Consider the following 14,356-nt stretch of genomic DNA (forward strand, 5'->3'; position numbering starts at 1 on the left):
GCGTAAAATGAAATAACTGCGAAACTGAAAAATTCTACTGCAATCGTTGTGCGATCGTTAAAATACTTTTGCGAAATCCCGATGTACGACATTGAGTATAAATCTAATTTGCTTTCTTACGTAATATCAGATTCTAATTCTCAGATAGAATCATGTTTATTTTGATTTTTAAAATGGTTTAGACAAACACACATGCTTCCAGGAAGAGAGCAGCTAAAACGTTATAACTTTCGGACTTGCATTCCGTCTAACCTTGGATTATGTTTAATCTTTTTCACACAGATTTTATTAACTATCACAACAGCAATCTTTAATTAAGTGCCGTGTGGCGGCTGTGAAAAGTTTCCCCGTACTTGGATTCAGTGTTGTTATATTTTCTGGTCCTTTGGGATCATGGAACCCATTCAACATTATGTGTTCCGCTTAAGCCGGTGCTAGGGGGCGTGCGAGGTGCTGCACAGTTCATTACCTCTCATGAACAGACTCAATCAAACCGAGTCTGATATTATTCATCTTGGTTGCATTCTTTGCTTCTAAAGGATCCTTTACAGATTTTATTAACTGATTGTAAAGACACGTAGTGTTTGTTCATGTAATTAATTGAAATACGTGTCTGTGACGAATTAATATTACAGACAAAAGAGCTAACATGCCGTTTGCCATTTTCCAACTATCTTACTACAATTACTTAAAGTACATTTCTGAAATTAAGCAGTAAGTTCGGTCAACACTTTGTAAATATTATAATTAACATATCAAATTTTCAGAAATATCAAATCACGTAAAGCTACAATTTAACAACCACACCTCATTTATTGAAAGTCACAAAAATACACAACAAAAGTGTGTTTATTTAGGCAAAGAACGAGTGAATACCATTTGTAATGATGTAGAGGTGTTGGTATTAAATTATTATTCTGCTTGGTTGTTGCTCTATGCCTCCAAAGTATCTTCTTATAGTTTTTTATTAACTATATTTATATTATTTATATATTCTTTCACTTTGGGATCATGGTGTCCATTCAATTTCGGTAATATAGAATTCCACTTAAGCCAGTGCTATGGGCCGCGAGGGTTGTTGCACAGTTCATACCTCTCATGAACAGACTCAATCAAACGGAGTTTGCTATTACTTTTCTCGACTGTGTTCTACGCTTCCATAGATCTTCTTATATATTTTATAACTTACTACAAAATGGTTACATATTACATAAATATAAAATGATCTTTTTCGATGGAGTGCTAAAACGGTTACTATGGAGATCATTATTATGTGCTACCATACATGTCGTTTGGTGCACGGATTAGTAACGTGAGAAACCAAATAAAACTTGTGTAAAAACATTTATAGATCGTTCTGAAGTGGATTTCTATGGTGGTACACGTAAGTCATGATAATAAGGGTCTCGCCATCCGGCGTAGACCCTAAATTATCGCTCTGCTCGTCTGTCTATCATTGTTTTAACACGTTCGGGCTATATGTTTGTACCTAACCCAGTTAATAAGACCCCGGTTTCCATATGGCATCAAATTATCTCTGCTAGAGGGAAATTTCAATATTGAAGAAACGATGTTTATCAATTTAATGCACGAAGTTATGACAATAGTTAAACAGACTTACACAATCTTGCGAGTTATTTCATATAAAATGAGTCATTACGAGCCTCATATGAAAATTCATATGAAACAAATATGTTGCCTTTATGGGGCCATCCCGAAGAACATTTTGTCTAGATGTATGCCATTTGCGTATTTCTCTTTTTGTATCATATACAAGTACTCATTCCACCCACGTCTGTCATCAGCGCAAACTATTGTAACTGTAAATAAATACAGAACAAGATACAATAGTTCTACGCTGAGCCTACGGAGTATTTATTTCCCTTACCTCTACCATCTGCAAGTACATATTTCCCTCATATGTGTGCATATTTACCCTCATGTGACTGTGTCACCAATCGGTGGTATCTGTTTGTTTTACCCTGCGTCATCTGGTTGTATTATTATCCGAACATATGTCACCAAATTTTGTCTGACTTATAGGTAAGTATTAGGTAGCTGCTTGTATAAGACTAACGTTAAGTGAACTTTTAGCGACTTGCCAGGTATATAGGTTGTTGATTAACGTTGTCTAAAATAAGGTAGACACATTCATATGAAAAGTCTAGACTAAAATAATTACTAAAACTATTCAATTTACATTAAACATAGCTTGTATTGATTTAAAATCATGTATAATGAAACGGTATTGAATTCGAGCTATTTTAATCACAGAATATTTTCTGTTTTTATTTCAAACATCAAAGCATAATGAAATATACTAAAAACATATTTCAATGTTCTTGAAAACATCTATAAGCTGGAAATTGCACGTTCTGTTATGCAATAAGTACTATTCGCCATCACCATTAATCGCGGCTGCTTCGTGAAGCAGTTTCTACTGGAATTTGATGAAAATTATACGATTTTCCGTAATAAATTGGTCTGCGTTGGCGTTGGGTAATCAATCATAGGGATGTTATAAAATGTCAAAGTGTTGTTAGTTCCAATTTCAAGTCTGAAAATGGTTCCAAATTTCACAGTAAATGAACACTAAGACGTCTTATAGACATTTCCGAAATATACAAATGAGACGCACCATGAGAAAACCAACATAATGCATTTGCGACCAGCATGGATCAAGACCAGCCTGCGCATCCGCGCAGTCTGGTCAGGATCCATGCTGTTCGCTTTCAGAGTCTAATGCAATTAGACAAATAGTTAGCGAACAGCATGGATCCTGACCAGACTGCGCGGAAGCGCATATTGGTCTGGCTCCATGCTGGTCGCAAATGCACTACGTTGGTTTTCACATGGCGCTGCTCATATATACAAATAACAGATGCATCAACAACTGAACAAATTGATAATGCAAACATATTGCAGAAACCAGTTTTCTGTAAGTGATTGACAGGTTCTCCAAGTTACACAAGAGGAGGGCAAGTGACATTTTCTGTAAGAGAGTAAACATACACCAATAAGTGTTGTTTTATAGTTACGATTTATCTTTTAATATAAATGATCCAAAGTTTCCACGGAAATGCACATCAATTCTACTTAAGTTCTTTCATTCTGCGGATGCCTACTTGTTAATCTACTTGCAGTTGCCTACATGTTAATCTTAACATAGAAATGGATTTCGTATTATAAGTAGGTGACCGAGCGTCAAAGTTGATTAAATTCTTAAATTAAATTCTTCAAGAAGTTCTCCCTACATTCATAACTGGGATCGCAAATGAAAATGAAATAAAAACACATGCCTGTATGTGAATCTTAGTAGAATGGTGACTGTGTTAATCTGTGACAGAGATGTGCTTACTTTAAGTCAGGAAGTTATATCAAGAATTACGTTTTAACACGTATATTTGATATGTCTGTAATGGGATGTGTGTCTAATACTGAGTTCGCAATTTCCGAACAATGCCCAGAGAAGAAAGCGAAATGAAATATAGGACCTTGTCTCGATGGCACATTGACTAATAAGCTATCTTGATATAACGAAACGCGGTGATTAAGCGATATTTATTTGACACATTTTTTTGCATTACGATTTACTTTTTGTCGCTGATGTTTTCAGTTCTTCCTCACCTGTCATAGAATGGTAATATGTCAGGAAAGAATATTCAAAGGTAATTTTCCTAGATCAAACCTTTCAGAGAAGGGGAAATCCCTTCAGCTGTAGTCCACTGAAAATGTTTTCATACAAACAATTCTTTCCTTTTCCACTGTAAGAGGACTTATGAAACATTACGAAAATAGAAAAAGTGAAAACTCGACACACGCTGAACACGACAAAAACGAAAATATTGCAGGCTCTGTTAGATACGTCATAAACCGCAAAACAAAATTTGGAAACTATTCAAGCAGAAGTTCAAGCAGACGACGTTTACAGTTACACAGCAGTAGTTCGTCTGTTACTGGAAGAGCAAGCTCTTAGAATTATATCTGAAGGCGAGGTATGTATGACCATGCTATAATGCTTCTGTCACCTTAGAAACAGGGACTTTGATATCTAATTGTGACTATAAATACATTCTGTAAATATATCCCATTAATATCCTGCTAGCTTTTTCTTTTCATTTATAAGTTTAATTTAGTCTTGTTCTTATATGACCAAAGAAGAATCAAACAAGTTAATTCCGATATGATAGTTACAGGAGGTCAAGAACAGGTTCAGCATTATCAAGAGCATGTCTTTAGACTGGAGCAGTGAAAGCACGTGTACATGCAACCTTGATGAAACAAATTCGAATCAGTATTTATCTGGGATAAGAGAACATTATTTCAAAATTGAAAATATGCTAATTAATATCAAGACATAAAACCTACGCATATATGTATAGTATAAGATGTTACCTGTTATAATAGTCTTGGATGTCAAGAGAACCACGTGGAATTTTCACTACTTTAATCGTTGGTAAGAAAGTTCATTGGATGCTGGGTTTCTGTTCTGTTGGATATTATAGTTAGATACTGATTTATTTAGTTTCAATCCTACACGTTGGTTACTATTCTTTCAAACAAACGAAAACTTCTGCACAGAGGTTCAATACTGACTCATCCATATGCATAATATGCTCCGGTAGCGGATCTTCATAAAAAACGTGAGAGGAAGAAATATGCAAACTTTATTACTACCAGCTACATGTATATGGAAGCATATATATTAGTGCGGGAAAGAGATGCGGTAATATGGTACATTAAAATGTTCAAATTCCATTGCTATTAACGACGACATTCGAATTTGATATTGCTCAGTGTTTGACTATGAATTGCCTAGACTTCAGAATCCATTCCATACAATGTTTCCTTGTTATATCTGCTTAATATAATTGCATTGGTCGTAAATTGTGAAAGGTGAAAAGAAATATGACATTATGTGGTAAATGCATTATACACATATATACTAAATCCTGATTGGAAGTCTTGTTTTCTAACCTAATCATGCAAGCATTTTTTCCAGAAACAAAAGTATTAAAATCTTCAGGAGAAGAATGTTTCGAAGTACTTTAAAACTTTAAGTAGTCTGGAAGCCATATTGTTCACTCACTAAATTATGTCAACACCATTAACTAGCAATTAGTCCAATAGATAGAAAAAATGTTCTGAAAAGGAAGAAAACAAAATATATAACAGATTTTCAAGTTTTACAAGATGACAAAGTAATGATTATATTTGCTTGCAAATTTAAATAGAAATTATTTCAATAGCTTATAGCGATCAGGCGTATTTAAACACTGATTACATATCTTGTAATATTAAGAAACAAACATAAGGCAAACACTTGAAATTGAAATTGTACGATTTCCACAAACAGTGAAAATTCAAAAGCAATTTACAAATGTTCTACCATTATCTCTGAATATTAAATATAATACTCAACACAATGAATCAATAATTAACCATTACATGTATATGATACTGATTTGACGTAATTTAACAATAATCTATAAATCAGTCAAATAGATATGACACCAGTACTTGTTTCTCCAGGTTGAGGACTCAAGAGTGGTTGAAATAAACTTGAAGCTTTCATCACAATCTAGCTAAAATAAATAAGTATGAACTAAACACATTCAGTATTTAGTATGTAAAACTGTTCTCTGTATTCATATTGATTTCCCTACTGATAAGGATATTGTTGCTCCGAAGGAAATGTCATTCAGAAATCCAGATAACATATTGAGCATCTCATATTGCCGCCCTCTCAGCTGTCACCGTATGTCATATCTTGATAAGTAATGTGAAAACAGTTATCAGATAAAGCCAAGAATTATATTATATCCAAAGTTGCTTCCAGATGAAATAGCACTAAGTCTTGTAAATGTCAATATATCCATGTATTTTGTTTCCTGAAACATGAGGCAAAACATGCGTGGTGTATGTGGATGCATTTCAAAAATAACTTTACATAAGCAAAATAACAATACTATAACAAACTAACTCAAAAATACATGTCGTTCTTAGTTTTGAATCAAACACATTATGAAATTACAGGTATACATGAGAACATATTGAACAACCCCCTTGGAAAATCTCTATTTTAATATTGCATTGTTTCCCAACAAACGATTTTTATTTTCTTCAGTTAATATTTTGTTAGCTAGATGAAATTATTTCATATAAGTTATCTTTAGTTATGCAAAAATAAAATGTCAGAATGTGATCAAAAAGAAGGTGTCATTTTTTTTTCTGACAATTTATTCAATTATAACGTAACCGTTTGTGATTTTCAAACCAGGTGATAAGTAACGGATGTTAAACTTTTGAATCAAGTAGTTTTATTTTGTAATATTTATTTATTATATATTACACAATCTTTTTGTTATCATAATGCAACAGTAATGATACTGCCGAATCTGTAACGGAACAGTGCGGCATTTTAGAAGAGAAATTTGATACATGTACAATGTTTACTATTTCTTGAAGAAATATAGAAAATTGAGAATAAAACCGAAACAAACTGGTGTGATCGTATAACAGACCACTACTTTACGGCATTATCTATTTATTAAAAACTGTTTATTATTGGGAGCTAACATCACGTATGTGCCCAAACTGATATTAGCCAAAAAATATACTTAAATGAATTAACAGAGATTGTAACGGATGTTAAACAGAGGACAGTGCTTTATGTCGATGGCAGTATAAATATAATTTTAAAGTCGGGAACTAATATCTTGGTTCAAAGAAAAAATATTCATTCTTAACGAGGTATAATGACGCATAAATATATCTAAAGAAACTTTTATATATCCTGTTTAAGGCAGTGATCTCAGTGTTTCGATAAATTCTTTTTCAGGAAATGATATCAATGTTTCTACATATCCTGTTTCATTGGGTGATCTCAATATTTAGGGCCAACATATATTCCGTTTCAAGGAATGTTCTTAATGTTTTGAAACATCCTGTTTCAGAGAGAGAGGTCTCAACGTTTCAATATATTTTGTTTCAGAGAGTGGTCTCAATGTTTCTATATATCTTGTTTCAGGGAGAGATTTCAATGTTTCTATGAATCCTGTTTCATGGAGTGCTCTCATGTTTCGATATATTCTGTTTAAGGAATGGATCTTAATGTTTTATATATCCTGTTTCAGGGAGTGGTCTCATTGTTTCTACATATCCTGTTTCAAAGGGAGTATTCTCAATATTGTCAGTATTAGGAGCAAGAGTAGCCACTGCACTGTAATGTTTAAAAACATGAATTCCACAGCTGGTTATCTCATGCTGCCGGGTCTTGATTTCGCGTACTATGTTACTTTTCTCTGCTTCAGCAGGTAAAAGAAACAACAGAACTACGAGAAATTGAGAAAGTGATAGATATATCATTTATTCCACCAAAAAATAAGTTTGCATAAAATGAGCAAATACATACACCAATAAAAACATAAATAAAACACAAATATAAACAAAAAATAATTTCAAAATTATTTGGCAATGTTGAATAGATGGGTAATTTAAGTGGAAAAGCGGGAAATATCAGGTATCTATAGGCCTGTTGAGTTCCGCATTGACGAAATACACTCCTACAATATGGTAAATAGTGCCTATATAGCTGAGCTTTTTGTATATCTGCGTGCATGAGTGGCATTCCCGAATAAAAAAAAGCAAAACAGATAACAGATGACACTAAGAGTTATTGCAATCACATCTATTCAACTTACTTTTTATAGTTGGAGCTTTATCTAAATAATGCAGTGAAATTATATTTCATGTTCACAGTAGTATTAAAACATTACAACATTCTTTCAATGTCCGATTGGAAGAAACAAACCTCAAATTTTAACTTCCGTTACATTGTATGTCGTATTCAGGTTGTTGCTGTTCAGTTTATGTTTTTTTTCCTGCTATAAAAACATTTTTTAAGTTAAAGGAATTAAGATAAATGTTATGTTTCAACAGCAGCTCAAATAGTGTATTGGTAATCCTTAACTTAAGTTTCAAAATATTGTAATATATTTAACCTCCGTTACTATTGGCACTAAATGGCACCTAAAATTGTTCTCCAGTAAAATATTAACCTACAGTCACAGTACCACTTATGTCTTTAACTGGTAGAGTAAGGAGAAAATATATTTCCAAGTAAATGGAACAAGGGCAAATTAAATATATTTTCTTTTTCAAAGACTTTAACCTCCGTTACATTGCCGATCTGTTGATTGATATACCATATATTCAAGTACAGTGGAATTAAAACTGTGTTTCTCTTTTGCCTTGGGTCTATTAATACAAATCAAACATGTGCCAGATGGGTTTTGCCGGCATGGGTAAAATCACCGGAAACGCCAGTCCGGTGTGCAAGAATAAGTATATTAAAAAAAATAATAGATTCATTTGTGTCTAAATCTGATATAATCTATATGATTTTTTTCCGCACTCAGTAAGCTTAATAGCCTATCCATATCTAAAATTCATGTAAAGATGGAAAGCAAATTGCAGAGTTGTAGCTCACGACTGATGGTCAAATATTAATATAAAGCAACATTGTTTAGTTCATATTGTGATACTATGATATAAATCATCAAGATTATCGAACTCTTTCTAGTTTTTCATCAAATTTTACTTCTTGACTTAACGCAGCGAGGTATATATATCTTGATGTCTTCAAATACCTGCAAATACGATATGAAAACTTTATTTACTAACATCATTCGCAGCGACAATCTTCTTTTTGATTTGGAACATTTATTTGTCTGTTTTACCCATATTTTTATTATGCGCAAAGCTTATCAATCTTTTTACTGATTTTTAAAACTTCATTTTCCGTTTTACCCATACTTACATAATAAGCAACATGTAGCTTCTTACTGGCTGGGAATATTTCTTTTTTCGTTCTACCGATACTAACTTTATGCGCAGCGCTAATACTTTTATTGTTGGGAATATTTGTTTTCTGTTTTACTCATACTTAGATTATGTGCAGCATTTATCTTCTTACTGGTTGAAAATATTTGCTTTTCCCTTTTACCTATACTAGTGCTTATCACAGTGCTTATCTTCGTACTAGTTTGGAATATTTCGTTTCTGTTTTACTCATACTTACATCATGCGCAATGCTAACCTTTATACTGGATTGGAAGTATTTCCTTTTACCCATACTTCCGTTATTCACAGTGCTTATCTTCTTACTAATTTGGAATATTTCGTTTCTGTTTTAAGTTCACGAAATAGTGACAGCTTTATGACTGACGATTAACTAATTAAGTGAAATCTTTAATATGCATATTAAAGATTTCACTTAACTAGTTAATCGTCAGTCATGAAGCTGTCACTATTTCGTGAACTTAGCCATAGCCAAACTCACCGTTTTAAGTAAAGGAAAAGGCTTTTATAATAGGCTAGTATGAACATGTCCTTTTGGCCTCTCCGAGCATTATTTCAGACACGGGTAATCACCGACCTTCCGTAAGCAACCTAGATGGCTTCCTCGCATTAAAAATTATACCAACCGAGATATTGAATCCACTTCGGAGAGGGGTAAGCGATTTGAAGTCTGACGACCATATTTCTATTGTGACAAAATATCCTTGATACTCTAATAAGATCGTTCCTTAAAATTGCTGCCTTTTTAACAAAACTACTTTCGATAGGTGCTACGTAGTTCTTTCCCCTTTATTATGCTGTTCAGTCACTTACCGTACTTATTTGAAGTAAATTAGAGCACTGATTGCATTCATTTTTCGTTAAATCATTTATAATTCTTCTGTTTATGATGCACTTTCGTTGTTGAAAGCTTCATTTTAATAGGTATCAATAAATCCTTATTGTCTGCGTGTACGTACATGTATATTCAGTCATTGTCAGGACGGCGTTCATTAGAAATGAAAGTAAGTATTTTTATCCAATCAGTGGACGTTGTACATACTCATGTTCAGTAGCACTACGCATTTCTTAGAAGAACTTCCATTGGATAAGTATGTAAGCGCATGCGCAGATAAAGAAGCAAGTCAAAAGACTTGGCTACTTTTTAGATGACACTCAGTTCGCTGTTGGTATTCGGAGGAGACACATCGAAAATAATTAATTATTTAATCAATTATTTGTTGCACTAGTCAAGCTGGGACTTTGGGACGACAGTGCCTAGTAGACAATTTTAAAGCCAAAGAAAGGCATTCTTTAGCTAGATATATTGAAAGGCATTGAAGGCCCGGGTCGTAGTACTCTAGTGGCATTTTAAGAGTCTTTTGTGGCTTGTAATACTAGTTGCACCAGGACTTTAGGCTGATATTCCTACAAAGAACACATAAGGACATTTTGTGTCTCTATTGGTCATAGAAGCCTGGGTCGTGGCATTCTGGTGATTATTTTAGTTAGACATTTTGCTGTAAGCTAAGGGTTTACTATTTACTGTTGTATTTTTTTTATACATTTATACATTGTAGTTCTTGGCATTTTAAGTATCTTTAATTATTCTTCTGATTCTTTTATACGCTAATCATTTTCAAATCATTTCTTTCAAATCACTAAGCAGATAGCTTGAAGAAAATTTATATAATAGTTATTGAGAATTTATAGGAATTTCGCTACATAAATCAATTCGACAAGCAGTCATTAGGAAAATTATATATACGGCATTTTAAGTACTTTCATTTTAGTCTTATTGCATTCTGATACTTTTTTTTTTGACTTTTTATGATATTAGTGTATTTTTATCTAGACCGCTCGGATAAATAATAGCACCCACCGAAATTTGTTACACTATATCAAACACAGGGCTAGTAGATGACATGTGCGCATTATCAGTTCTAGACTGGTGCCACTGAATGAGATGGTAAAATATTTACAGCATGGGGGATGGTATTTATACATGAGATAGCTAAAAGATCGCATGTGCAGAATAGGTCATGTTTGCAAATTCTTCCCTCGTGGTCCGGAAGTACAAGTTGCGATATTAAAGGGTAGATCGTGCCTGTGTCAGTGTATAAATTCATCGTGTTGAACGCAAAGCTTAACCAAGAAATCTGATATTTTCTAAGTCCAAAAGGAGTCATAATTCTTGCAAAAAGCAGGATGGAGTTATGTTTCTTGCTGTACAGATTCGTCTATTGATGGTGAACAAAGATTTTAAAGCAACAGCTTTGATAGCTAAGAAGAAAAGCTGACCTAAACACATAACTTAACCAAGAAATCTGATTTTCTAAGTCCAAAAGGGGCCATAATTCTTGCAAAAAAGCAGGATGGTGTTATGTTTCTTGCTGTACAGTGTCATCTATTGATAGTGAAAAGCTGACCTAAACATAAAACTTTACCAGGCAACGCCAACGCCAATGAAGCGATGATTTTAACTCTAAAAAAAAAATCAGATTAGCTAAAAATGAATATACAGATGTTTAGAACAAAGTTGCTACATTAAAAGCAGTTCCGGTATGGTAAGCAAAAATATTATGTTTACATACGTACAAACGCTGGTATAGGGCCTTCTGTTACTGAGGTCAATAATCCCGGTGTACTTCTATTACATTTAATGTTGATTATTGATGATCTGAAATTCAAATATTAAACGTATTGTTTTTATAGTCAATATTTCATTCGCTGTGTCATTCACTATTAAATAGTCTATTAATTCACTTCACTGCTAAGGTTCTGAAATATAACTCATCTGTGCTCCTAATAGAGAAATATGTTTTTGAAGTTTTCCATCAACTGAACTAAATACAAACTTTTACTCTACTTTTACATAATTTCAAGCAATATTTTCTTGAAAATAGCTTCTACAATCATAGTAAAAGGGCTTGCAGGTTTGATCTTTGGATGGTATCGTTGCGTTTAAAGTAAAGGCCAAGATCTTGTATGTCGCACAGCATGCTGAATGTTTGCAATAAGTGAATCGAATATTTTTCTATTCAAACCAACAAAGTAATATCATGTAAAATCTTTTGCCTCAAAGTATGACCTTGACCTTTGATCTATAGGTCTGGAATTTGTACTTTCACCTTGCTGATTGCGCAAAGTTATTTGAATATTCATGCGAACAAAAGTTACTGACCGGACAAGAAAAACGAAGTAAACATTTCACCTCTTAAGTGTGACATTGATCTTTGAGTTCGACATAGTTAGTTGTATAGGTATTAAATGTGTGTACAATTGTTTTAGTCCATTTTTTCTTACAAAAGTGACATAGTGGACAAGAAAACATGTAAGAGTGGCCTTGACCGTTAAGTTAGGGGTCTGGGTTTTGCACCTGGCATATTGTCTTGTTATGGTGGTCGTATATGCGAAGTGATTTGAGCATCTACAGGAATGCTGCAGGTAGAGGAGGCCTATGTACAAACAAGCAGGAATAGGTACCATTTTAGTGAGGCTCCAAAAGTTCTTCAACAATTAGTATAATCAAAGATGTACTGAGACTGCTGGTTCGTTAAACAATTAATATACGTTCAAATATCACAAGAATATTCATATGAGCCGTGCCATGGGAAAACCAACATAGCGGCTTTGCGACCAGCATGGATCCAGACCAGCCTGCGCATCCGCGCAGTCTGGTCAGGATCCATGCTGTTCGCTAATGGCTTCTCTAATTACAATAGTCTTTGAAAGCGAACAGCATGGATCCTGACCAGACTGCGCGGATGCGCAGGCTGGTCTGGATACATACTGATCGAAAAGCCACTATGTTGATTTTCTCATGGCACGGTTCATATACCTCCGTTATTTCGAAATAACTTACACACTAAGACTGTACTCTACGAGCGATAACTTCACACCGAGATAAAGTAAATTATTGCGAAGCTATCGCACTTAGAAAATGATGATGGTTACAATCCTACTTATAATAATTAAGAGTGAGATATTAATTGTCGCAAGTAAACTCATATTCCATTGATTTATGATAAAAATAATGAAAAGTTGAGGGATGTTGTACGTACTTTCCATTACCTCTCATGAACCGAGTCTGCTATACTTTTTTTGTTTTGTTTTTTTTTTTGTTTTGTTTTTTCATTGTATGCTTCCAAAGGATATTCATGTAGATTTTATCAGTATATACATGAACGGTTATCATCTTTACAAATTTTAATTTTTACTCTAGAAATCTCATCCTATCAATCAAATAAGGAGCTGTCAACCGTATGGACAATTTAGATATATCAATAGTTCTTATCAAAATTCAAAATGGCAGCCTGCAGAGAGATAATGAAACTGTATATATGTGATTGAGCTTCCGAATATTCCATTCTTTAATAAGAAATTAACATATATCGATTTTAGATATTTCAATTCGCCACTAGAGTAAAAGATAATTTTAGAAAAAAAACCATAAATTGCCCCTGACAGGTATCACAATTATTTTAATAATATAAAATCCCTGAAGGGGCATTGCTGCGTGCTTTTCCGTGACGTTATTTCTGTTTGTTTGTTTTATGAACATGTACGATTAAAATCTTTGAAAGTTCTATCGAAACTACTACGTCGATGGAAGATCGGTCCTACACTGATATCCTCTAAAATACAGTTCATTGTCAAACATAACTAATTAGATAAATCATTCTAATAAAGATGACTTCCTAAATCATTCGAATCAAGATGACTTCTTGAATCAATCTAATCAAAATTCGTTCTTAAATCTTTTAAATTAAGACGACTTCCTAATAACTGTGAAACATAATAAATACCTAATTTTTTAATCAGCTCTATTACATTTTTTTCATGTTAACATGCCTGTATGATGCAAAATTTGATAGATTTTATCTTTCCTTACTGTACGACTGAGTTAACATTTGATATGCCTTTTAATGTTTTAAACTTAAAAGTAACGATACGGTCCATGATCTTACAAATATTCAAGAACATTGTTGCTAAACAGGAAGTTTGAAACGGTTATATATTCTTACGATATTGACTAATATACTTGCATGTGTATTTGATCATTGGCTGTTACATGTAATTGTTTACCGTCGAAATTGTGTTCCCTCAAAATAACCCTTTTGATACTTCATTAATCGTATTAATTCTGTTGTCAATTCCAGCAAAAAATAAAAAAGTAAAAGATATTACTCAAAAAAAGTGCCCACTACAAAAGACAGGCGAATCAATAGAATTCATTTACGGAAAAACTGTTAGTTTTTCTTACATTTTGAAAAGAAGCAAATCGTGAATATTTACTGCATTTTACAGGCCTTCTAAACTAACTACGGAAATTGTAATCTCCAGCAACTTACGATTTCGGCATCCTATTTAAGTCTACAGTTCCCTTAGAAGTTCTGCACCGACAGTTGTCCACCTTTACACATTCTTCGCAGTTTGTCAGGCATAAAGTAACAAATATACAGTACACATTGATAAAGAGTTTGTAAAAGTCCATTTTCACTTTCTTGATGAA

The 14,356-nt window shown here is 33.4% G+C and overlaps 1 protein-coding gene across 2 annotated transcripts; it reads right to left on the reverse strand.

The window, feature by feature from the left end:
• Positions 1–4,654: 4,654 nt before the first annotated feature.
• LOC123532634 (uncharacterized) lies at positions 4,655–14,356 on the reverse strand. Of its 2 annotated transcripts, none has more exons than XR_006682688.2 (3): positions 14,196–14,356; positions 11,436–11,521; positions 4,655–5,891 (listed from the first exon to the last, which is right to left on the reverse strand). XR_006682688.2 is itself a non-coding variant. In XM_053517193.1 (3 exons), the coding sequence occupies exons 1-3, from the start codon at positions 14,336–14,338 to the stop codon at positions 5,796–5,798; spliced, it is 321 nt and encodes a 106-aa protein (XP_053373168.1). In that variant the 5' UTR covers positions 14,339–14,356; the 3' UTR covers positions 4,655–5,795. The 2 variants fall into 2 exon arrangements, 1 of the variants encoding a protein (XP_053373168.1); XM_053517193.1 differs by having other exon boundaries at positions 11,440–11,521.

This window comes from Mercenaria mercenaria, chromosome 11, assembly GCF_021730395.1.
Source record: "Mercenaria mercenaria strain notata chromosome 11, MADL_Memer_1, whole genome shotgun sequence".
Classification (NCBI taxonomy): Eukaryota; Metazoa; Mollusca; class Bivalvia; order Venerida; family Veneridae; genus Mercenaria; species Mercenaria mercenaria.

What these genes read in the sequence shown, in the direction of transcription:
- LOC123532634 (XM_053517193.1), bottom strand. Translation starts at nt 14,338, where the DNA reads ATGGACTTTTACAAACTCTTTATCAATGTGTACTGTATATTTGTTACT. An exon ending in TTAAATAGGATGCCGAAATC is followed by an intron (nt 11,522 to 14,195) that starts GTAAGTTGCTGG and finishes TTTGAATTTCAG; the next exon opens with ATCATCAATAATCAACATTA. An exon ending in AAGGCCCTATACCAGCGTTT is followed by an intron (nt 5,892 to 11,439) that starts GTACGTATGTAA and finishes CTCATGTTTCAG; the next exon opens with GAAACAAAATACATGGATAT.